At 43.0% G+C, this 26,394-nt stretch overlaps 1 protein-coding gene across 1 annotated transcript; it reads left to right on the top strand.

The window, feature by feature from the left end:
• Window positions 1-15,888: 15,888 nt before the first annotated feature.
• On the top strand, window positions 15,889-18,354 carry Adrb1 (adrenoceptor beta 1). The gene is made up of 2 exons (XM_027930436.2): window positions 15,889-16,177; window positions 16,640-18,354. Exon 2 carries the CDS (start codon window positions 16,861-16,863, stop codon window positions 18,274-18,276), a length of 1,416 nt encoding a protein of 471 aa, XP_027786237.2. The 5' UTR covers window positions 15,889-16,177; window positions 16,640-16,860; the 3' UTR covers window positions 18,277-18,354.
• The last annotated feature ends 8,040 nt before the right edge of the window (window positions 18,355-26,394 follow it).

Here is a 26,394-nt window from a genome sequence, read left to right as displayed (position 1 = left end):
GGGGAAGTTAGGAAAGGAAGATACAGATATGAAAATAAACACTCTGGCAAGGCTGTGGAGAAGGGAGAATTCTTTTGTTTTGGTTTTTTAAAATATATTTTTAGATGTTGATGGACCTTTATTTTATTCATTTATTTATATGCAGTGCTAAGAGTCAAACTCAGTGCTTGATGCATGCTAGGCAAGTGCTCTACCACTGAGCCACAACCCCAGCCCAAGAATTCTTATACACTATCAGTGGGAATGTGAATTAGTACTGCCACTTTAGAAAGTGGTATGGCAGTTCCTCAAAAAAAACTAAAAATAGATGACTATATGATCTAACAATCTCACTACTCTACTGGATATATAGCCAAAGGAAATGAATTCAGCAGGTCAAAGAGATAACCCTACTCCCATGTTAATTGCAGTGTGATTCAATAGTGTCTATTAGCTGGTGAATGGATAAAGAAAATGTGGCATACATACACCATGGAATATTATTCAGCCATAAAAATGATGAAATTCCATGTTTTGCAGCCATAATGGATGAACCTGAATATTAGTTCATATTAGTTCTTTATACAGAAAGACAAATACCACATGACTTCACTCATGTGTGGAATCTAAAAAGGTTAAGCTCATAGAGAGAGCAGAATCACGTTTACCAGAGGCCAGGAAGGATAGGGAATATGAGGCAATGGGGAGAGATAGGTACAAAGTCACAGCTACATGGGTGAAAACAAGTTCTAGTGTTCTATTGTAAGGAAGGGTGGTTATGGTTAATAATATTCCATTGTATAATTCAAAATATCTAGAAAATCCAGGCATAGTAGCACATGTCTGAATCCCAGGGGTTTAGGAGGCTGAGGCAGGAGGATGGCAACTTCAAGTCCAGCTTCAGCAACTTAGCTGGACCCTGTCCCCCCAAAAAAAAAATAAAAATAAAAAGGACTAGGATGTAGCTTAGTGGTAGAGCATGCTGTGTTCAATCCCCAGTACCAAAGGAAAAAAGAAAAATCAAAATAACTATCAGAGAGGATTATGAATGCTCTCACCACAAAGAAATGATCAACCTTTGAAATGATGTATAATCCAAATACTCCAAGTCAGGCAATGCACAATGTCTACAACATAGAAGTACACTGAACCATCACACTGTATCCCATAAAGGTGTACAATTATTATCTATCCATAAAAAAAACAGGATGGCAGCTATTAAGAATACAAACAGCAATAAGTGTTGGTGAGGATGTGGGGGAAAAGGCACACTCATACATTGCTGGTGGGACTACAAATTGGTACAACCAATATGGAAAGCAGTATGGAGATTCCTTGGAAAACTTGGAATGGAACCACCATTTGACCCAGCTATCCCACTCCTTGGTTTATACCCAAAGGACTTAAAAATGGCATACTATATAGACACAGCCACACCAATGTTTATAGCAGCACAATTATGGAACCAACCTAGATGCCCTTCAGTAGATGAATGAAAAGAAACTGTGGCATATATACACAATGGAATATTACTCAGCATTAAAAGAGAATAAAATCATGGCATGTGCAGGTAAATGGATGGAATTGGAGAATATTATGCTAAGTGAAGTAAGCCAATCCCCAAAAAATCAAACGCTGAATGTTTTCTCTGATATGTGGATGTTGACCCATAATAAGGATTGGGCAGGGGGAGCCTGGGAGGAATGGAGGAACTTTAGATAGGGCAAAGGGGAGGGAGGGGAAGGGAGGGGGCAAAGGAGTAGGAAAGATGGTGGAATGAGGTGGACATCATTACCCTAAGTATATGTATGAAGACACGAATGGTGTGACTCTACTTTGTGTACAACCAGAGACATGAAGATTTGTGCTCTATATGTACATAGTACACACTATGAATTGAAATACATCCTGCTGTCATGTATGACACATTAGAACAAATAAATAAATTGTATAAATAAATAATTAAAAATGATCAGTGGGGCAAAATATCCAAATCAGGGGAAAGGAAGAAGAGGGGCTACTTGAAGCAGACCACGCCTGCCTCATCAGCCACGGAAATGAACTTGGATTTAATTCTAATTGTAATGTGAAATCATGGGAGAGGAGAGTTAAGTAGTCCCGGATGCATTACTAAAGGGTGCCTTTGGCCACAGAGTGGAGAATGGACTCTAGGGGCAGGAGCGGGAGTCCCTGGCTCCTGCTACAGAGTCTAGATGGGAGATGATAATGCCTTAGATTAAGGTGGCGACAGGGGAGAAGGTGAGACTGTTGTGGCCACGGTGGTGTCAACAGCACTTACATATAGATGGATGTGGGGAGAACGTGAAGAGAGGGGTCAAGATGATCCCTCAGGGCCTTTTCCCGAGCACCTTGGGTGGCTGGTAGTGCTCTTTACTAAGATGGGAAAACTGGAGAAGGAACCTGGGGTGAGTCTGGAGTAACGAGTTCAGCCTTCAACAAGTCAACCCTGCAAGGACAATGATGTCCCGGAGATTTGAAGTAAACAGCTGGGAGAAGTCCTCCAGGGATACAGATTCTAGAGTCATCAGCATACAGATGTGAAAAAGCAATTGGATTAGCTGGGTGCAGAGGTACGTGCCTGTGATCTCAGCAAATCAGAAGGCTGAGGCAGGGGGATTGCAAGTTCAAAGCTAGCTTCAGCAACTTAGTGAGACCTTATCTCAAAATAAAAATACTTAAAAAAAGGGCTGAGGCTCAGTGATTAAGTGTCCCTGGGTTCAATGCCCAGTCAGGAAAAAAAAAAAAAAACAGCACTTGGAGCTGGGCATGATGGCACACACCTGTGACTCCAGCCACTCAGGAACTAAGACAATAGCACTATATGTTCGAGGCCAGGCTGGGAAACTTAACAGAACCTTGTTTTTTTGTTTTTGTTATTTTTTGGTTTTGTTTTGTTTTGTTTTGTTTTTTAAAAGCAGTGGGTGTCAAATACATTCTATGATCTGAATGTTGGTAAGCCCCAAACTCATGTTGGAACTTCACTCCCCATGAGATAGCATTAACAGATAGCCCCTTTAAGAGGTAATTAGACCATAAAGGAACAGCTCTCATGAGCAGAATTTATGAAACAGGCCTGAGGAAAACCTTTTTCCCCTTCCTTCTGCCATGTGAGGATGTAGCCCTTCACCAGGTGCCATCCTTAAAGCACAGACAAGTCTTACCAGACCTGGAATCTGCTGGCACCTTGATATTGGACTTCCCAGCCTCCAGAACTGTGTAATACAAAATAATAAAATAAAACTGTATAAAATAAACTTCTATTAATTATAAATGATGCAGCCTAAAGTATTTTATTATGGCAGCCTAAGTGGACTAAGGCAACATAGAATTACTACATGGCTCATCAATTCTACACCTAAGTATCAACCTGAACTCATTGAAAACAGGTTTTCAAACAAAAAATTGTACCTGCATGTTTTGGGGAAGCATTATTCACAATAGTTTGGTGGAAACAAATACAAATGTCCATCAACGGGTGGATGTCTAAACAAATTGTGGTACGTCCATACAAGGAAACATTATTCAACCATAAAGAAGAATGAAGCACTGGCTAAATATGATGTGGATGAACCTTGAAAATATTATGAGAGGTGAATGATTCCATTTATAAGGAACACTCAGAATAAGCAAATCCACAGGGACAGAAAACAGAATGAGAAACAGTTTCAAGAAGCCTAGAGTGACCAGCTGTCAGAGTGTGTGTGGCTCAGGTGGACATTGCGGGGTTCCTCAACACAGAACTGGAACCACCCTGGGCTGTGATCAGCAATGCACAAATGTCCTCATTTCCCCACAGCCTTGCCAACAGTGGATTGTCCAGGCCTTTGCTGATCTGAGAGCTGACAGATGGATCTCAGAGTTGCTCTTAACTGCAATTCCCTGCGGAGGGTGAGCTTGAGCATCGCTTCAAGCGTTGAAGGCCATTTCTTTTCCGTTTGTTGAGAGCTCTCCGTTCATGATCCTTACCTCGCTTCTGCTGCACCACAGACTTTTCTGCTCTTGATTTTCAGGAACCCTCTAAGGAGCAGGGAGTTGGTGGCAGGTGATATGTCTCCCGCTTCTTGGAACTCTCTCCTGTGTGTTACTCATTATAATGTCCTCTCTCCTGCTTCTGTTCACCTTTCAGGATCTTGTCTCTGTATTTTGCTTTTTTCTTCTTTGGTCTGTGGGGGTCCTCTTCCCTTTGTGCCTTGTAGACGTCAGTACTGCCCATCTCTGGCGGCTGCCTCCTCTCCCGGCACGCTCTTCTCCGGGGTCCCTTCCCTCCATCCTCCCACCCCAGCAGTTCCAATTTCAACTTACGCTCAGGCACCAAATCTGTATGTTAAAATAGGACTTTCTGATGTCTGTCCAGGCTGGGACCCCAAAGCTGAGAAGGAGCCCCTGGGTGGTGCCCACACGTTCCCAAGGAAGGTGTCAGAGCTCTGTTCTCTGTCTTATTGAGTTAAGGGGACAGAAGACATTGGCACCTGACTCATGCTGGAGAAACGCTGCAGGTGAGAGGCTGGCTTGCTTCCCCGGCAGCAGAGAGAGGACAGGGCCCCAGGGGAAGGAGTGGACTCCCCCCAGCACTGTTTCTGGCAGTGGGGCCTCCAGGGAAGGATCATTTTCTCACTCTGGGTTATAGAACGTTGGAACAAAACCTTCAAGGTATTAAAAGGGCAAAATTGATTTTGCAGGAGGTTGGGAGAGGAATGTGACATGAACACAGCAGAGGAGAGGAAATGACAAACAGAATTTGGTAACTCTTGGGGGAATTGGTCTCCAATGTTCATAGACAGTGTCCTTACAAATGAAGTTCTCACAAAAGATAAGCATCAACAAAAATTCATATAGTAACACGGCACAATATTCACTTAAGATTCTGGTGTGTGTGTGTGTGTGTGTGTGTGTGTGTGTGTGTGTTGCTGGGGACTAAACCTGGGGCCATGCTGGGAGAAAATAAATGTTGGGAGAAAATAAAGTGAGACTTTCTCTTTAGCAAAGAGCTTTGGCTCTGGAATCACAGAGACCTGGATTAGAAGTGCAACTCCATCATTTACTAGTTGCAAAACTTTGATGAGTCAACTTCTCTAAGCTTCTGTTTCCTCCTTTAGAAAGTAAAAATAAGATCTGACGAGACTATAACAAGAATTAAATGACATACTGTAGATGACAACCTTAGCACGGTGTCCCATGCTTGGCCATTGGTTTTAAAGGAGAATGTGACAGAACTATTTCCGTTAAGCATTGGAAAGAACAAGTAGTATTCGATGATTCTAATCCGAGTCTTCATTTTGGTCGTTTTTTTTGTTGTTGTTGTTTTCTGACGGATGCTACTACCTACCTTCATGGAAGCATTAGGAAGTTTCCAGAGAAAGTTCGCTGTAATGTGTTCTGAAGGAAATTGAGAGGAAAATAAACCAAACTGAAGTATGGAAACACAGCTTGAGGGTTCAGAAAAACTATTTGCTCATCATAAATTAAGTTAAAAATACAGTGGCACAAACAGATGACTAAATAATTCTCAGATCCACAGATCTGAGCTTTTAAGTGCCATCTTATATAAGATTGTTCAACTGAACTAGCCCAGTCATTTAAAAAAAAATAAACCTAGATATGACATCTTTAAAAATAGAATTCATATATATCTAAACCCGTGCTGTTTATGTAACGCAGAAATAGCAGATCTATCTGGAAGGAGGAGTTGGCATCAGGCCATATAGAATGGCGTACTATATTAGCGTGATCCCTGGATTCCTCCTGTTTGGTACCCGGGCATCTGCTGGCACGTTCAGCTCCTGCCAAGGAGGGATCCAGGACACCTTGAGCCATACTTAGTATCAAGTGGTGAAAAAAATCAACAGTGTGACTTCTCTAGCTGCAGTCAGGTGAAGTTTGGGGAGTTCTGTTCTTTGGCATAAAAAGTCAGGTTGACTTGGTCCATGGCCATGCACAGGTTAAAATATCGTCAGCTCCATCCGCACACAAAGGGCAGCTAAGTATACAATTTAGGACCCCATTAGATCATGATGTCCATTGAGTTCCTCATTCTACAATAAATCTGAATCAACATAATGAATGAAGTGCTTTCTTGATCAAACCTCTGCTAGCCAGGATCTTAGGTCAAAATCGGGACTTCAAGGTCATAAAAATCCTGTTTTTCAATGGATTCTATGAGAGAACCTGGTTTTCTCCTGCCTCAAAGGCCAGCTTTGTTCTTTGCTTATAAAGGTTTGTTATATCTTTCCCATGTAGTTATTTGCTGTCTGTTATACTAATTCTTACTTGGGAAAAATAACAGTCATGTGGCCGTGGGGGGTGGGGGCGGAGGGGGTTCTGACAATGTCTATGCCATGTCAAAATAACCCTGTTGCAAAGTGGTCTACACTCTCAACTGGGTTTGACTTATTTTTACCCTGCAAGTCTGAATTACTAAAGTGAAACTGAAGTTTTCTACTCCATTTGCAAGAAAACAGTTGAGTGTCAAGGTGTGTCTTGAAAGTTAGAAAACAGTAGTGTGTTTGTCCCCACGTGCCTAGGAGGGTTACGCCCCCTTTCCCCATTGCGAAGTCTCTGGCTCCTTACCCACAGCACGCCTGGGAACCTGAAGAGAGAGCAGTCAGCTGTGGTATTCACGACTTCGTAGCAGAATCGAACCTCTAATAGATGGTTTTCACCAGGATTTGGGGATCTACCCTTAGGGTGACACAGAAGACATCAAGTGCCCCTTCTATCCCAGGAGACATAAAAAATATGGCATGTATGAGACATGGATTCGAATAAGCTTTCTTAAATAGAGTAACACCTTGTTATGGGTTGAAATGTGTCCCCTCAAAAAAGACATGTTGGAGTCTTGACCCCCTCGTAGTTCAGATAGGGTCTTTACAGAGGTGGTCAAGTTCAAATGAGGTCAATAGGGTGGATCCTGATTCGGTATGACAGGTGTCCTTACAAAAAAGAGAAACTTGGGCACAGAGACAGATAAACATAGAGGGAGAGCTGGCCCTGAGCAACCCAAGGAAAGAGGTTGGAACAGATCCTTCTCACAGCCCGGAGGAACCAAGTCTGCGGACCCCTGGAGTGTGGAATTCCAGCAAAATACTGCATTCCTCGTTGATCCCGCACCATCCAAGAATGAAGAGATGGTGTACCTTCACTTTCTAGACACAGAAGTATTCTGGGAAATAAGTCTAAAACTTTCATTCTAGGGTTTTTTTTTTTTTTTAAATAAAACTTTTTTTTTTTTAATGCACGGACCACATTCTCAAACCTCAGGCTGTGGAACTGAATCTAAACTTCTTTAAGAGACACGGGTTTGTGGGGGCTGCTGGGACACAGAACGCCCTTTGTTTCTGGGTGAATGGCAGCTCTGGTTCCCTGTTTTCTGCTCTGATGTGAAGTTCCCAGATGGCCTCTCTGCCTCCAGCATCATCCTCATTCCTTCACCCCAATTTGCTTCTCCTAAATCTGTTGTGAAAGAACAGAAACCGGACAAACAAGACATTAAAAGTTTTTCTGGTATAACATGAATAGCTCCAAGTTAGAGTCTGAAAGACTTTCATAGGGGTTAAACCACATGGAGTTGGAGAAACTTCTTTTTTGGGGATTGTCTTCCTGTTCTCAGGGTGTCAGATCCCTGGTATGTTGTGCTAACACTCAGCAAACAGGTCACAAGAGTTCTGCCTCCTTGACATCTTACACATTTATATCTTAAGGAGAAGTAGCTTGGATCAATTAGAGTTGGGGAGAGACGCTTCCCCACTAAGTGCCCGGTGGTGGCTTGTTTTGTCCTTGTTATTATTTCATTTATTTGAAATATGGTTATACCATAGGGTGGAACTCTTTGGAATGAGCTTTCCATGATGAAAAATTAATTTGGGAAATTCTAATTCCCCAAACGGAAACAACAATCAGATGAAATGACCACCAAGGAATCAACTTGCCTTTGAAATCAAAAAACTACTTACCAAATTACATTCTTTATTACATCCTCTCACTTTTAAAAAGATCACATTTATTTGGTTCTTCAATTTCTGCTGCTTGAATGCTTTGTCACCACTGATTTTGTATAGAATGAAGATTTTCCTACTTTACGTCACAATTTTGTTGTTGTTGAAAACAGCGAGATAAAAGCAAGCATTTGTAAAGTACGTTTGATGAGTCAAGAACTATGCCAAATGCCTTATATGCCATGTCTTACCAAATGTACCAAGATAGGTATCGTTCCCATTTAACAGATGACAAAACAGAGGCCCAAGGTTTTCAGATATTTTGTTCCAAGTCCTCCAGCTACAAAATGGCAATCTGACTCCGGAGCCTATGTTCTTAATCATTAAGGTATATACAGAGAGGTAAATGTCAAAACTAATTACTAAAATTAGTATCATCTTGCTAAACTGCCATCATTTGAAACTATGCAATAAAAGAAATCTAAAATGAGAATGTGTGGGCCCAGAATGTTTTCAGAATGTCCCATCAAGACTGAATATGCTCTAACATACTGATGATTTTCTTGCAGGGCTAATTGTGGGTTTTTAATTTGCTTAATAAGTAACTTTTATTCTAAGTTGTCTCCCAGACGAGCATGGGTGAAAACAATACATGGGAGTATAGATGCGTGGGCACTTTTTTTTTTTTAAAGCCATTATCATTCTCCTTAAGAGAAAAAACTGTGAATCCTCTCTGTTAATTGGTGATGGGGGAAACGTCAGAGCCCTCAGCTGCAGAGTGATTGACTGGCAGCAGGAGCGAGGGAAGGTGGGCAGAGGAAATGGTGACAAGTTGGGGGTAAGAAAAAAGGACCAGGACATGCCAACCCCAGTTGGTATCATCAGTGGGCACACCAATGCTGAGAGCATGCTAGGCCTTTTTAGGGCTTGAGGGCTTTTCAAGAGCCTCAAAGCTCAGTGCTCACGGCACCTAATTACCTGGTTTGGGGCAATACTTATTAGGATGTAGAAATGACAAAGCAAGTAGAGTTTGCTTTTTAATGTTCTGTTCCAAGCTCCCAACAGCTCTATTTCAGCTCTTCAATGAACCCCCCAAGGTTGTCACCATGTTCGAGCCTGTGATTCTCAGTAAGAGTTTTCTATGAAGTCTCTTTCCAGTTAAGGACTAAAACACGAAACAAAAAAACTCAATTACTTAATTGCTTGGCTTTTCTTTGGCATTCTTTTGTCTTCAGAGTTTGTATTCATGTGGTACTTCTGGAAATTTGCACTCGAACGTATCAACAATGAGAATTTCATTTGTGCAGATAAATATGATTGTTGTTCCAGATTTATTGCATTTAAAGCAACTGAAAAATAAACATTGCCCGGTGGAAACTCTTCAGTCACTTGGCACAATTTTATTTTTAAAAAATTACTCCAAGATTTGCTTCAAGCCCCAACATATATCATACAATTAAACTATGCTGATAAGTAATAGTAGGTGGGCCAATATCTGTTAAGGATGCAGGTTCTGATGATTAAAGAATAGCTCAAAAGTTTAAAAAAAAAAAAAAGTCAAGAACTCTTCCTCTTTCCTTGAAATTTTACACTTGTCTCCTTATGCTTCAGTTTCTCCATATTCAAGTGAGAAAAAAAATACATTTCTTCACTAGTGTGAAAAGTAATTTATATTTAGATGTCTGCGAAGAAGGTCACCACCCCTTAACATTTAATTAAGGGGCAATGCTTTGGAAATAAAAAGCTATCACTGGATAAATGTCTCCCACAGGTTTTATTCAAGGAAAGGCAGGGCTGAGACATTATGGAAAATAAATGTCATGTCAAAGGTTTGAAATTTATTTTCAAAGTAAGAAGCCTACTGTCGTGGTTATCAAAATCAAAGTCATCTTCAGACTCTACCCTTCAGAGGTGATGAGGGATGTGGCATGCCTCAATTTACTGAGGACTGATGGGCATGGTTACAGTATGTAAACAATGAGTAAGTTAACCACAAAAATATCTACACGATACAAATGAGTGGAAAACTTTATGAAAGAAGATACTGGTTTGATTGACTCAAAGTAGTGATTGAAAAGAAAGAAATGTAAATGATTCATTCTGTCACCCAGAGGCAAAGCAAAAACCCAGCCTCTCCCACTGGCTGGCCCATCCAGTTGGATGGCCCAGGTGCCATCTACTATGGCCAAACGGAAAACACAATGTCTTCTTTCATCGTAGAGAACCTACTGGACATGACCTTTTAAGTAGTTCCTCTAGTCCACAGGAATTTAGTAAATACTTAGCCAAGACGAGGGAGAGACAAGATGTTTAAAAGGGATCATTCCTAATCTTCTGAAATTTAAAGCAAAAGCCTTGGGAATTCTTGTTGCTATAAACCCCTCAGCTTCTGACAACATGATTGTTTTATCTGGAACACACTAAGGCTGTTAAAGTTAAAGCTCGAGTTTTCAATAATTAGCACAGCTTGCTGTCACGGCAAGCTGTGGACTTGGGCAAACTGCAGGACAACTCTTAGCCAAAATGCTCATCAACTCTAAGCCAAAAGTGGCAATAGGAATACTGTAATAGGAAGATTACTTCAAGGTAAGATTTCAGCTGCTGCATCAATTTTTATTCATTACACAACTGAATGAGGACAGAATTTTTGAAAGTTGGTTTAAGTTTGGTTTTGTATTGCCTTCCTTTCCCCTCCCCCTTTAAGTTACAATCATGGCATTCAATAGAATTTAAGGGAAAAGAATCCTTTCTTTGCTGCTAATATCTCACTACTGAAATGGAATTTATTTCAGAGAATCACATTAACAAATACTTCTCTAAAAGGATAGGGTGCATATTAAGAAAGGGTGTAAAATAGAATGAAAATTTTCTTTTAAAAAAATGCCTTGCCAATGATATGAACATTTAAAAACAATTCACTGTTATCTAGCCTCTAAGTCATAATTAATACCTAGTGTGAGAAAGAGAGGGGTCCAATGGAGCAAGTGAAGCTTATCCAAGCGAATTGCCCCTTCTCATAAAGCCTGTCCTGAAACCACTCATGGTTTGACTCAGGAAGCCGAGGCAGGATCATCACAAGTTCAAGGCCAGCATTATCAACTTAGTGAGGGCCTAAGCAACTTAGCGAGATCCTGTCTCAAAATAAAAAATAAAAAGGGCTGGGGATGTGCCTCAGTGGTTAAGTGCCCCTGAGTCCAATCCCTAGTACAAAAAAAAAAAAAAAAGTTGTGATGGTTGCATAAGAAGAAGCATTCGATGCTTTCCAAATATATAAAGGGATTCTAGAAGCTTTTGCACACATTATCGATTTAATTCACACACAATCCCGTGAGGGAGAAAAAAGTGAAGCCATTTTAAAGGTGAAGCCACTACCAAAGGTCAAACAGGAAAACAATAAAGCCAGGACACACACCTGGATCTTCTGCCTCCTGGGTCTGAACACTTTCCAATCATCCAAATTTTGGAAAATATTATTATTGGCTCCAGCACTGTTCAATGTACCTGTTAGACACACAGAGAAGGCGGCCGCAAGAGAAGCCTGGGGGGAGGGGGGTTTCGAATGATCCACGCTGCTATGATTACTGTGTACCTCCTCTGTGCTTGTTGTGATCATCACAGCTGGAGCTGCTTGGCTTGGTGTAAATTGTGGCTACAAAACCAGTATATGACCTTTGGTGCCAGTACCAGTGCGGGCTGTTCCTTGGTTAGTTAGCACTCAGTGATCCTTGTACTAAATTCATTGCTTTATGTGAAAAGTTGTGTATTTTTCCTCCAGAACAGCCATTTGAGCTCAGATTAACAGATGCTTTGATTTGTGATAGCTTGATTTCAAATAGTTTGAGGCTATTATTAGGCTCAAGACAAATTTTGCTAACAAAATTCTTGGGGTTTTATTTGGAAATTCCTCTCAGATCTCCTCTGGCCTACCTTCCAGCCGTTGTCCGGTTAGGCCACTCACCTTTATTTTTAACTCATTTTCTAGCAAAGTCAACTCAAGAATGGAATGTCTTGGTAGGGTTCATGGCCTACAACCGTGGATGGGTTAGATGCCTATTACCTACTGCTCTGCCAACCTTTCATTTCCTCTAGAACTTGAAACCAGATTCAAGTCATGAGCAATTCTCCCAGGGCAACAAGAGCTGGATATGTAGTATCACAAATGAAGGCTAAGAAAAAAAGTCGTTGACCTTGGTCATGTATGAAGAGTAGGTAGGACTCGTATGGCCCCTTGGAAAGCCTCGTACCCATGTCCCATTTATTTATTATTGAAGTTTATTGATTGATTGATTGGCTGAGGTATGATATAAATTTATGTATCTCATAAGTCTGCCTTCTATCCATAAAGTGTGTTGAAATGCTATGTGAAAATATTAACAAGGCTATAGGAATATGAATTATTATGTGAATAATAAGCACGAGTGAAGGTTGTAATGCCCAAAACTCTCATTTACCAAATGTGTAAAAATGAGAAAAAGCTATTAACTATCACATATTTATGAATCAAAATGAAATGCTAATAACTATTAAATAAATATTAGTAAACATGGGAGGTTGTTATCATATGAATCTTAAGTGTCCCTCAAAGGCCACGTACTATAAAGGTTCAGTCACCAGCCTGTGGTGCTGTTGGGACATGGTGAAATCTTTAAGAGGTGGGGCCTAGTGGGAAGAAATCACTGGGGACACACCCTTAAAGGGGCTATTGACACCCTAGACCTTTTCAGTCTCTTTGTTTCCTGGCCTTCAAGAAATTAGCAGAGTTGCTCTACCTTGCATTGACGGCTAACTAACAGAAATATAAAAATTGATAAACAGAGCTTGAGCACGGTGACACACGCCCTGTGATCCCAGCTACCTGGGAGGCTGAGGCTGGAGGATTGGGAATCTGAACTCAGTCTAGGCAGGATAGTGCAACCTCATTTCAAAAACAAAAATCAAGAAAGTGGATGAGCCATTCCTGGCTCCCAGTGGGCTTACAATCTACAAGGGAAGAACAGAGAAATGCAATTAGTACACAACTGCTCACTAGGTCAGAGGAAGGGAAGATGTTTTCCAGAAGCAGTGGGCAGAGAAGACTAAGAGAAATGGGAGTTCAGCCAGAACTCCGAGGCTAAGTCCATTGAGACAGAAGAGGAGGGGGAGACTCTTGGTGGAAGGAACCCAGGGACAGGAGACTACACATTCTACAAAGGAAAGAAAAGGATCCAAAGGTGGAAAAAGAATACAGAACTCCAGGTTACAGTGATGTGGAGGGTTCCAGTAGGAGATAGTGTCATAAAGACCATTTGTACCTGGACTGAGAGGGATTTGAATGCCAGTTGAGGAGAGGGGACTCTGAACCCAAAGCCACTTGGCCATAGCAACATTTTAGAAGGTTAATTGGCTTCAGTATGTTAGAGTAAGTGGAGCAAAGAGGAGTAGTGGCAGGATGATCAAATATGACTGACAGCAAGTCCAGGTGTAAGAAGGGTCGCGGGGCAGGAGAGGAAGAGGCAGGGCAGCCAGTCTGAGGAAGGAACATCCCACCTCTCAAGTGTGCTGATCAGCATTTATTGTCAGAGCTTCTGTTGTTTTCTAAAGTCAGGTCAAGCCTATGGGTTCCTAAGAACTGATTCACTTTAGGACCTCCAAGTGGGGAATGAGGAAATAGGAGAGTTATTCACTTGGAACTTGCAACAGCTAAGACCCATATAAGTTGATGCTATGGTTTGGTTTGTACCCACCAAAACTCATGTTGAGATTTAATTGCCAAAATAGCAGTATAGAGAGGCAGTGGGGCCTTTATGAGGTATTCAGGGTCATGGGGCTCTGCCCTCATGAAGGGATTCATGTAGTGACCATGCCAGTCGTTTAGTTATCTGGAGAGTGTATTTGCTACAAAGCAAGGTTACTCTTCATGTTCACTCTCTTCTGCACATGCTTCAGCCATGTGATGCCATCTGCTATGTTGTGACTCATCATGAGTTTTTCACCACCTGATCTTGAACTTCCCAACCTTCAGAATTGTGAGCCAAAATAAACCTCTTCATACATCACCCAGTTTCAGGTATTCTGTTATAGCAACAGAAAACAGACTAAGGCCGTTGATATCTTAAATCTTTTATTTTTGACCTTGTATCCTTATGGAAGCAAGAAAAGTGCTAGCTAAAAAGTGTTAAGAAAGAAAGAAAAGTGGGAGGGGGCTCCCCGAAATGTAGAAACTAAAGGATATCTTAGAATATTTTATTTTACCAGAAAGCTAACTTTAGTTAAATATGGACTATCCCAAACTTTTTTGTCAGGACAAATGAAAGAAAACCCCAAGATATTCTAGAAATAGAATCCCTTTCTGCCTGCAGCCCTGTGTTGAAGCTCTTGTTATAAAAATCCTCCTGGTTTTGAATGTTTCTAACTTAATGTGTTTATTCCACAGAAATTCTGAATGAAGAGGGAAAAACGTTTTGGAAGGCTTTTCAACAATTCAAATGTCAGGGCCCTGCTGCCTAGTGTGTTCATACATACACAATACAGTAGTTAGGGCATCCAGCTTCTGCCCTGAACCTCTACAACCAAGTTCTGACCTTATCACTCACAGAAATGCAATGGCTTCAGGGGCACTTGAGGTTGGCACACTCCATTCCAGTAACATCACTTGACAGAAAGATGGCGCCGGATAGCACACCTCTTCCCCACATTCCCTGCAACCCCCAGCACTGAGAACCCCTTTCCTGGACAGCCACAATTTCAGTCTCTTGGCTATTTTAAGATTACCCCTGATTCCCCATCTGGCAAGGAAGCCTGAAGAGAGAAAGGAAAAGCAAGAGGAGATGCAGGCTTGCAAAGACTGGGGTGACTAAGGGTGCAGTCTCCTTTCTCCCCCTTTGTAGCTCCTGTTTCCTGGCTCCCCCTCTTCAACCTCTCCAAGTTGGCAGAACTAGGCTGATAAGTCCAGGGCAGGGGTGAATAAACAAATAAATCACTCCCCAGTTGTAACACTCAAATGGTCAAGTTTCGGCCTAAAGCAAATTCATATGTTTGGAATTACGTAAGAGAAGGTGGTTAAAACTGCTCAACTTTGCAAACTTAATCAGTATTACTTTCTGCTCTTGACCTGGACATCTGTGGAAGCCTGTCTCTCCACAAGGTGAGAATTTGAATTTGATCCACAGGTTAATGTCCTACCAGATCCTATTCTTATTCAAATGCAAGAAAGATGTATATTATATAATATTATATAACACCATCATGCATTTCTACACTGACAATTAGAAGCTGTTTACTTCTCAAGGACTTAATCACAGAATTTTGTTTTCAGGCCAGATTCAAGAACATTACCAATAGGACCAAATTATGGAAGGGGCTTGCAGTCCTGAGGGCTATCCAGTCTGCCCTCCACAGAATCCTCCTAAAGCTAGGCTAACCACTCATAAGTTCCAGACCCATTCATTGGCCAACTTAAAAAATCACTGATATAACTTTAAATTTTTTTAATTTAATCCCCTGAGTATTTATATATTTTCTTCTCTCATCCCTCCAAAACTAATCCCAGAGTAGAATCTGGGAACTTGGGCAAAGGAGAAAACAACCACGCAGACCAAGAAATCTGAAATCTGAGTTCATTACGTCATTCAAAAGTTATATTACTTTTTGTTTATATTGCCCCAGCTCAAATTATAAAATCATATGAATAATAAGACCCAAAATGCAGATGCTATTACCCATGTGAAAAGTTTAAAATGTCATTAAAGGCATTCTATGTGCCCCAGAGGTTTCCTCTAGACATCAACACTGTTTCCCTAAACTTTCTCCCTTTATGCTGAGAATATACTATTGCATCATACATATTCATTAGCTGGGGCGGGGGAGTTTGTATGTTCTCAGCGTGCGCAAACCTTGCTTGCTTTCTACATCTACTGCATTTGCGGTACAATAAGCTCCTTGCAAGAACAGCGCCCAGAGAATGTCCCTGACAGATACACGGTTTGCTCCTGAAAACCAGCTCTGCTGGAGTTTCCTCTAACCACCAACTCCCACCTCGGATTCCCCAAGCTGTCAGGACACAGGCTGGCTGGGTGCCCTCTTGACCGGAAGAGGGTTTTACACACACCCTGCTAGGCTGCCTGATTTGAGAACCTGTGTCGCAGCCAAACTCCTCCAACCTCATCGGACAAACTGTCCAAGGCGCTCTGGTGCTTCAAGAACATCAAGGTCCCCTCCTTACTAAAGGGAGCACGCTCTTCAGAGCTGCAGGAAACCGGCCACTGGAGGTAGAAGACTGCGGGGGCAAGGGGGGACCGAGGGGAGCAGGAGAGAGCCCAGCGCGAGAGGCAAAAGGGAGTGGAGTGTAGGAGCGAGTGGGGGGCTGCAGGAGGAGTTGGTGCGCGGGTGGGAACAGATCACAGTAGGGGGTGCGGGTAGCAGGGCATTGGAACTAGCCGGTACTGGGAGGGGCGCGCCCGCAGCAACCGGCGGGTGCTGGGGAGGCGCCGGCTGCGCGATCTGCATCGGACTCTCCTGAGCCGCTCAATTGTGGGTGGGAGGGGGTGCGGGCAGCTGTGGGGGAGCCCAAAGTCGGGGGCGTGCCTTTGCAGCGATTGGCTGCAGGAGCCTGACGCGCGGCCCCGGGGGTTGGCTTGGGGGTGTGGGAGCCGGGTGGGGTGGGTGTTGGGTGCCAGAGCTGCGGGACCGGCGCGCTCAGAAACATGCTGAGGTCCCGGCGGTTCTTCCAGCAGCTGCAGCAGCTCCAACAGCGGCGGCGGCGGCGGCGGCGGCGACAGCGCTCGGCTCCGGCGGGGAAGGCGCCCGGCGCCCATGCCTCCAGCCCCGTGCCGCGGCTGCCCTGACCTGGCCGCGACCTCCTGCGCGCGCCCCGCCGCCCCGGCTTCTGGGGTGTTCCCCAACCACGGCCCAGCCCCGTCACACCCCCCGCCCCCGGCCTCCGCAGCTCGGCATGGGCGCGGGGGCGCTCGCCCTGGGCGCCTCCGAGCCCTGCAACCTGTCGTCAGCTGCGCCGCTCCCCGACGGCGCAGCCACAGCGGCGCGGCTGTTGGTGCCCGCTTCGCCGCCGGCCTCGCTGCTGCCTCCGGCCAGCGAGGGCCCGGCGCCGCTCTCGCAGCAATGGACAGCGGGCATGGGCCTGCTGATGGCGCTTATCGTGCTACTCATCGTGGCAGGCAACGTGCTGGTGATCGTGGCTATAGCCAAGACACCGAGGCTGCAAACGCTCACCAACCTTTTCATCATGTCCCTGGCCAGCGCGGACCTGGTTATGGGATTGCTTGTGGTTCCATTCGGGGCCACCATCGTGGTATGGGGACGTTGGGAGTACGGCTCCTTCTTCTGCGAGCTCTGGACCTCGGTGGACGTGCTGTGTGTGACGGCCAGCATCGAGACCCTGTGTGTCATCGCCCTGGACCGCTACCTCGCCATCACGTCGCCCTTCCGCTACCAGAGCCTGCTGACACGCGCGCGGGCGCGGGCCCTCGTGTGCACCGTGTGGGCTATCTCGGCCTTGGTGTCCTTCCTGCCCATCCTCATGCACTGGTGGCGGGACGAGGGCGATGAGGCGCGCCGCTGCTACAATGACCCCAAGTGCTGCGATTTTGTCACCAACCGGGCCTATGCCATAGCCTCATCCGTCGTCTCCTTTTACGTGCCCCTGTGCATCATGGCCTTCGTGTACCTGCGGGTGTTCCGCGAGGCCCAGAAGCAGGTAAAGAAGATCGACAGCTGCGAGCGCCGCTTCCTCAGCGGCCCAGCACGGCCGCCTTCGCCGGCGCCAGCGCCCTCGTCCTCTCCTGCGCCCGGGTCCCCGCGTCCCGCCACGGACCCCATGGTAAACGGGCGCGTCAGCAAGCGGCGGCCCTCGCGCCTTGTGGCGCTGCGCGAGCAGAAGGCGCTCAAGACGCTGGGCATCATCATGGGCGTGTTCACGCTGTGCTGGCTGCCCTTCTTCCTGGCCAACGTGGTGAAGGCCTTCCACCGCGACCTGGTGCCCGACCGCCTCTTCGTCTTCTTCAACTGGCTGGGCTACGCCAACTCGGCCTTCAACCCCATCATCTACTGCCGCAGCCCCGACTTCCGCAAGGCCTTCCAGCGCCTGCTCTGCTGCGCGCGCCGGGCTGGTCGCAGGCGCCACGCGGGGCACAGCGACCGACCGCGCGCCTCGGGCTGCCTGACCGGCAACCGGCCGCCGCCGTCTCCTGGGGCTCCCTCGGACGACGACGACGACGACGTCGGGACCACGCCGCCCGCGCGCCTTCTGGAGCCCTGGGCGGGCTGCAACGGCGGGGCGGCGACGGCGGACAGCGACTCGAGCCTGGACGAGCCGTGCCGCCCGGACTTCGCCTCGGAATCCAAGGTGTAGGGCTCGGGGCGCTGACGCCTGGCGCGCGGGTCCTCGCCGCCCCAGCCCGGACGCGGGATGTGCGCCCGGGTGGGAGGAGAGCCCGCTGTGGAGCCCCTGAATGGCTTCCCGGGCCAAAGAGGAGATCTGTGTTTACTCAAGACCGAAAGAAAGCAGGTGAACTCGAAGCCCACAAACCTCGTCTGAATCATCCAAGGCAAACCGAAAAGCCATGGACTTCGGCACAAAAAGGAAAGTTTAGGAGGGTTGGGAGAGTGGCTTGCTGATTTTTCTTGGGTTCTTTTCTGTTTATGGTTCAGCCTTCTTTTGTGTGTGAGTGCGATGCATCTTTAGATATATATATATATTTTTTTTCAGGTGGGTTTTGACGCTTTCTGCGAGGACCCGAGTGGAAATTGGGTGGGTAGGGGAAGAGATATAAAAGTCTATCAACTTGGCTTCCATCCTGTTCCTGAGAATGGGAGCAGTCAGCCGGGGGTGGGGGTGGGGGTGACAGTTTGTCAGGACGTTTCCTTTTGCTTTTCAGAGAAATTGCATTTTAATTCCTGTGTAATGATTTCTCCTGTTCTCAAAGCAAAGAGAAAGGATGGATGCAAAAAAAAAAAATCTCATTTTATGAAATGTTAAGCTATTCTTGGAACAAGCTTCACCTTGCTTTCCTTCTGTAGGACAAACTCTTGTCCCCTGCGCGCCTCGGAGGTCCAGCTGAGGGTTTTCTACCTCACACTGTGCATATTGCACAGCAAGATAGAAAGACTTGTTTATATTAAACAGCTTATTTATGTATCAATATTAGTTGGAAGGACCAGGCGCTGAGCCTCTCTCCATAACATGTGACTCTGTCAATTGAAGACAGGACAGGAAAAAAAAAAAAAAAAAGAAACAGTTCAGATTACTTACTGCACATGTGGGTAAAAACAAAAAATAAAAAAAAGGAGTGGTTCAAAATGCCATTTTTGCACAGTGTTAGGAATTGTTCACAGATGTTACTTGCACAAAAAAATAAATATTTTTAATGGGGTGGGGAGGGGGCAGATCTTAAAAACTAAAATAACATTCAAATTCAACTTCTGTTATCTGTTATGTTATTGAGCTAATGAATTATTGGGAAAATGCCTTTTTATACTCTTTTATCATGGTACTGTAACTGTATCCATATTATAAATATAATTATCTTATGAATTTTTTATTATTTTTTTATGTCCAAGTGCCCACGTGAATCTGCTGGTAAAATTTAGCACTTGTGTATAAATTCTATTTCCTCTGTGTTTTTTCCAAGTATTTATACTCTGGTGCAACTAACTACTGTGTGAAGAATTGGTCCATGTGCAATAAATACCAATGAAGCACAATCAAGATCATGTACTGTGAGTCTGTACCGGGTCAGTGATAATGAAAAAGACAGTTTGTTTTGTTTTAAAGGGTAGACTGGATTTCTCATAGAGCTCTTTTAATAGCTTTTCATGACTCAATAACAGCAAAATGCCTGTACCAAATAAGGCGTTCACCTACTGAGCGCTGCAGATTTGCCCTCAATCTTCACAGCCAGATTCAAGGTATTGCAGACTATCTGTAGGCGCTCTCAAGATCCCATCTGCTGCACTTGACTTAAGAAGTGACTTTTGTGATGGTGTGACTTCTGCAAACAATCAGAAAACACAGTGGATCCAGGTAACTTAGCTGCAGCTGCCACACAGAAACGCAGGAAAGAAGACTAACTACCAGTTGCCTACCAGTTGCCTACTTGAAATTCGGTAAGTGGCTTTCACAGCTTATTTTTGTTTTCCAGTCAAAAAATCACAGCCTACAGATGATCAGTGTGCAGATTTCTCCAGTGGCTGTTTAGAATGAGAAAATATTTCCATGCTTAAGCAAAAATGTATAAAAGGGCTTCTGAAGTAAATGTTATTTTTCTTGTGTAATTAAAGAGATCATTTCAGCAGAAGTGCTGGGTGGGCAGGTCAAGGTAAAAACAAATGTGAAATCACTTAACTTCCTAACAAATTTACAACACCCGGTGAATGAGTTATTTTTCATAAAACTAGTTCCTAAGGAGGGTACAGTGAAATTCCATCTGGAAATTAATTGTTCATTCTCCAAAATAAACTGATTTAATAGGTTTATATTTTTAAACAAGATCTTCATTTCGTGAGTGTACAGTATAGAAACCAAAGTGAAGAGTATAAAGTTTTAATTCGGGCTGTACTTTAACATGAACAGACTTTTCTCATCTAGGCAAAATCAGGAGTCTGTCTTTTTTTTTTTTTTTCATTTTCTCAGTGCTAGGGCTTGAACTCAGGGCCTCTCCTGATCCCCAGCCAGGAGACAGTCTTCTGAGAAAGGTTAATGACGCCGGTGTTTCAGAGCCCAGCAGAAGGTTGCACAAAAAAAACAGCAGCTTCAATGAAAGCAGCCCCCAAATTTAACCCCTTTCTCCAGCAACAAGAGAAAAAAAGATGAATGGGGGGGGGGTGGACAAAGATGGCAAAGCTTTAAATAAATAAGTAAATAAATACATACATACCAAAACTTATTTTGGAAAATGTAAAATCCATCAGGATGGACTATCACTGTAATTTCCCTAAGAGCCAGTCCATTCCTAGTCTCTCTTGCCCGTCTTAAGTACGTGAAGTGCATTTTCTCAGGGATTTTGCCCCTCTTCCTTTTAAATTAATAGACTTCACATCTTTAGTTTCATCTGAAGAACACTGAAGTTCCAGGTTAACGCTTCACTTTCCTGCGTTTCCCAATTATTGACTTATTCTAGATACGTCTTCACATTTAAATAAATACTCCCAGCCTGAAATGTGTATACAGGTCCATCAAACCTCAGGTCTTAAAATCATGAACGTCTCCTCAACTTCAGGAACAAATATGCAAAATCTAACTACTTAGTAGATAGGTTTACTGTCTTTGGTGGATTAGAGGATATAATATATAATTACATATATATAATATATAAGCTTAGGACTGGTTTGTATGTTTTAATAGGAAATTTTTAAAGATTTTTATATTATTCCCTGGGTTCTCCAACTGGGAATTACAAGGATTCAGAGACAGACCATGACAGTGATTCCAAACACTCATGAAAACTACTTTTTGTTGTTTTTGAGGGAGAAAACCATTGCTTTACACTAGGAAACATGAAAGCTGGCCTGCCAGTCTCAAAAGCCATGGCAGTGGGAGGGGAAAGCTGCCCATTCTGCGTAATCCATGAGATAGTTCACTGCGGAAATGGCAAGAGAGGGCCGCAAGGATGCAGAAAGTCACCTTCCCCCTCTGGTTTGTGTACATCAGAGTACCAAAGGCATAAGACTTAAAATCAAAGCAATAAACTAACATGTAATCAAGATTCATTGATTTGCTACATTGGAAATTTTATTTAGATTGAGCACTGTAAAGTTCTCTAACATGTAACAAACACAGTTTCTTCTCCCAGTTGTAGAAATATATAATTGGTATGCATCTAGCTGGGTCCTTTGGTGAGCTTGCCAATATAAAACTTTTGCAAATAGAGTCTATTTTTTTAACCTATGATTTCTTTGGAATTGGAATTATTAATAACTTCTAAGTGGCTATTGTGAAACCTCTCCTTGTTAAGCACATTCTCCTAGCTTATTTTAAAATCACATTTTGTTGAACATGCTGACTTCCTCTGACAATATGTAAAATTGCCAGGCGGAAACTCTGCACCCACAGTATCTGGGTAATATTAACATTTAAGTTTTTAGCAAGATCTTCTGAGGAAGGGTTTAAAGGAAAATTATGCGATAAACTTTTGCTGCCAGTTGTGAAAGACTTATTTTCCTTTCAGTGTCTAACAAAACTGGACCCGGTCATTCTTTTGAAGGGGGGAAAAATAAAATAAAACCTTAGCAGTAATTCAAATTAAACACATTGGCACAGATAATGTAGTTTTATTTGTACGTTTCTGGCATAATGTGCTGAGAAATACTAATTCTTTTGACTCCCCGCCAATTTTCTACTAATCAAAATGGAGAAGATATGCACTGTTTGGATTATACCTAAAAATAGTTGTGCTACAGTCACATCAGCAAATGGAATTAAATTAATTTCTCTTTCCTCCCCTTCATACACACCCTTCACATTATTTAAATTTCCATCTAGAATATTGCTCCTGAATCTCATAATTTTTGATTCAGTGTGTCCCAAAGAGCATTGCTACACTAAAACTCTATTGAACCACTTTCCAGGGGATACCCCCCTGAAACACCCACATTTACTCTATTCTTTTTGGAAGAGTCTCTACCAGAGAGCACTACTAATGTAAGCATAGAGGTATTATTACCATAAATAAATATATTTATATCTGGATTAATATATTTCATCAATAGTTTTTTAAACTTTTGTGGGAGAAGAGAGAGTATTTCTGAATCAGATTTGGTCATTTGGTCATGGAGTGGAAAAGAAGCTTCCAAATCCAATTGCTCTAATGACAGACGGCAAAAACAGCAGCCCAGAGAAGCTCACCCTGGGCCGATCACCAGACTGTGATCTTTGCAGTGATGTTAGCAACTGTTAGGAACGAACGGCCTTTCTCTTCCCTCGGATGTTGGGCAAAGATCACATTTCTACCTTCTGCACCTGAAGCCTGTTCTTGGCACCACCATCCTCACAAGCCCTTTTTCTGAGCACTTCTTCAGTTTTTCTTGAATATGCTTGAAATCTGTGCAACATCTAGTTCTAGATAATTCTCTTCATAGCAGCATTAATTTCTCATGAATGGTTTCTTAAAGCTCTGATTTTCAGCATCTTTCAGAACATTCAATTCCATTTTTTCCCTCTCTCTTTTCCACATTCCCTGGCTCACGGCTGTTAATCAGTAGTGGTGAGAGCACACTGTTTTCTTCCCATTTATGACACAGAAATTACCTGTGCTGCATTTTAGATGTTAAGTTTGGACTTCTTCCTGAGAACTTTGGTATGGCTCCATGCAGGGAAAAAAAAAAATTAAGTTGTTGTTTGCACCTGTAAAAGTTCTTCATGATGGGTTTGATATTGGGAGTGTGGGACCACCTTAACAGGCTTTATTTTTCTGCCACTGTCACTTCTTAACCACATGGCCTTGTCAGTCTGTCAGTATCCTGGTTTCGGAGGGTGAGAGTCGTGGTTCCACCTTCAGCTGTTTGTAAAATGAAGTAGTCTCACCAGTCATTATGAGGCTAGCTGATTTGTAGGGATTGTGGGTACTTGTGGAAGGACAGAAAACTTGTTCAGGCGGATGGTCCACTTTGGCCACCCTGGTTCCTTCTCTAACTAGTTCTCACAATGCCCCGTGACCTTGGGAAAGACAGTCCCAACTTCCTTTCCTTTTGATTCAGGTTCAAGGCCTCTAAAGCCTGATCAGTAGTTTTGATTCTAAATCCCTGAGAGGTGTTCTATGCTTGGCAAAGTTGATCACTTCTGATACCTCCTCCTAACCTTCTTTTCCCTTTCCTAGCAACTGAACCCACAAAAATCTGTTGTTTTTTTTTTAGGTGAAAGAGAACAACTAAGAATAGCAAAAATATATATAATACCCCATGCATCCAAACAAATAGTCCTTCACTTTTTATTGCACTTTAAATTCCACAGAAACCACAACTGAATAAAGTAATCTTCCCAAATATCGGATTAAAAAACCTGTTTGCTCTGTGCTGTGCAAAAGGAGTTGTTTAATGATTCTTAACCCAAGCCCCTTTGAGAGAAATCAGTCAATTTGGATAGTTACTCAACTCTACTATTTTGCACTGAGTTGTAAAAGGTAATAACAACCATCTAGATTGTTCTCTTTTTCTTGGAATAGCAATTCAGAGATGAAAAGTGCTGAGAGTCATGGAGTTTGTGTGTTTGTGTTTTTGCTTACCTTTCTTTTGAGGTTTGCAGGCTATCGGGTTTCTTTGTTCCCAATTTAATGAACAGTGACAAGTCTACAGGAACTTTACTGACTTAAAATATCTGTTATGTTAACTACAGGAACTCACCTGTAATATTTAGGTCCTTGTTAAAAATGCATTTAAAGAGCAAACATTAATAGATGTTCCAATAACATTTTTTTTTTTTGCTCTATAGGGAATTTTTAAAGCCATTATAGGTAACATTTTAGTAAGAGGCTCTTTTTAAAGAACTCATTGTGCTTAAATGAGTCTGCCATCAATCCTGAGATAATGCTTTTTTCCCCTTTAAATAGGCATACCTAAGTAAAACTGAGTCACTCAGAAAAATTCCAGTCTGTCATGTGAAGGCTATTAATATTCCTAGTAACAGTACCCTATCCTCATGCAGGGTCATACCTAGATCCATGCAGACCCCACAAGACTGATGAGATGCACTTTGAGATATAAAAACCTGGCCTACCATTTAGCAGCTGATCCTATCAGCAAATATTTCTCGTAGAGCAAAACCAAATTTCTCCTGGAGTGTTGACTCATGGTGGATCCCAGTGGCATCTGAAAACTGATGACTGAGCCACTATTCTGCTTCAAAATCCTTGATGTCATACATAGGAGAAACAGTGACACTCCTTCTTCAGTTTCTATGCACTAAGTCATTCCATTTGCTCTTATAAGTAACTTCCAATCCTTGAATTCTTTCTATTGTTCAGTTCAAAATCATCTTCAGTTACAGGGATTCCTCCTAGCTAGAGACTAAAACAAACACAACAAAAGGTCAAGTTCAGCACCTGGAGTCCGGTGGCATCAGCAGGTCACCGTTCCCAGAATTGTGCTGGTAATTTTTTTTAGTATCACCAGGGCCACAAAACACTGGAAGTCAAGGAAAAAAAAAAAAACACTGTACTAAGTGAAAGGATGTAACATAAAAAAATAACAAAGTTTTGCAATACCACAAAAAGCATCCTGCATGCACAGGACGAAACAGGTAATATCAATTTTTTCTCAGACAGCTGATGCACCCCCCTTCCAGTATACAACTCTCTTCAGATCTTTTGATTGTTCCTAGACCTAAGACAAATACATTTTTCACACTAGATGAGCTCAGAAGACAGACAGCTGATCCTCTAGAGGTGTACTGTGATTAGCCTCCTGTGATTCACAGGTTCTTCTGTTCTTCATTGATGGCGCTCTGTGCTGAGTGCTGTAGGAGACACACCCAGCCTGATGCTCTGAGACATCCACCTGTGAGATGTGACAGGCAGGTGTGATGGAATGCCAGACGTATGGGCTAGCGGTAAGGACTCTAAGCCAGCACTATCCAACAGAAACATAAGGTAAGCTATGCATTGCATTTTACACTTTCTAGTAGGCTTTAAAAATAGATAAAAAATAAACAGATGAAATTAGAGTTTCAACCTATAATAGATGTAAAACATTATTCATGAGATGATTGACTCTATGTATACATATATATAGGTCTAAATATAATAGACACATACACTAAATTTTGGAAATCTGGTATGTATCTTCCGCTCACAGTTCATCTCAAATGCAACAGGCCACATTGCAAATGTTCATCAGAAGAGGGGATAGTGGATGGGAAGGTGATGTAAACTGGGGGCCTGATGACCATGTGGATCTTAGATAAGGAGATACAGTGGCATGAAAGGCCATTCCGTGGAAAGTTGTAGGAAGAAGAAAACTGTATGAACAAAAACAGAGACATGTAGGTCTTCGAGACCAATAGTCAGTGAAAATCCAACTGCAGAGAGTTGATGTCTATGGAGTAACTGGGGATGAGAACAGATCAGAAGGTTTGTGTAAAAGTGCTGAACTCTGAGCTTTCTGAAAGCATAGAGACCTAAGCAAGAGTGTCAGTATTAAAACAGTGTTTTAGGTAGATGAATCAGCCACAGGAAGGCATGATAGGTGCATATAACAACTCACTTAATCTTCAAAATAATTCTGAGTAAGTAAATTCAATAATCTCATTGTACAAATCAGAAAACATAGTTATGTAATCTCATGAGGCATATATGAGCTCATTATTAAATTGTTTCTTTGATGTTTATGTATCAGTTTCAGAGCTGACCCAGAGAAGCCAAGCAGGTTTCAGAGTGCCTAAGGCTAAGGCCCGGTAGGTGCCCTAAGGTCATCCCTCCCATGTGGGCAAGACCTGAGTTCAGGCAGCTCATTCCAGACAACAGGTAAACAGGGATCAAGT

This window comes from Marmota flaviventris, chromosome 4 (assembly GCF_047511675.1).
Source record: "Marmota flaviventris isolate mMarFla1 chromosome 4, mMarFla1.hap1, whole genome shotgun sequence".
NCBI lineage: Eukaryota > Metazoa > Chordata > Mammalia > Rodentia > Sciuridae > Marmota > Marmota flaviventris.
This window is presented reverse-complemented; position numbering and strand designations above follow the sequence as displayed.

Bases quoted from the DNA above. Each gene is read 5' to 3' on its own strand.
- Adrb1 (XM_027930436.2), top strand. From the start codon at position 16,861: ATGGGCGCGGGGGCGCTCGCCCTGGGCGCCTCCGAGCCCTGCAACCTG.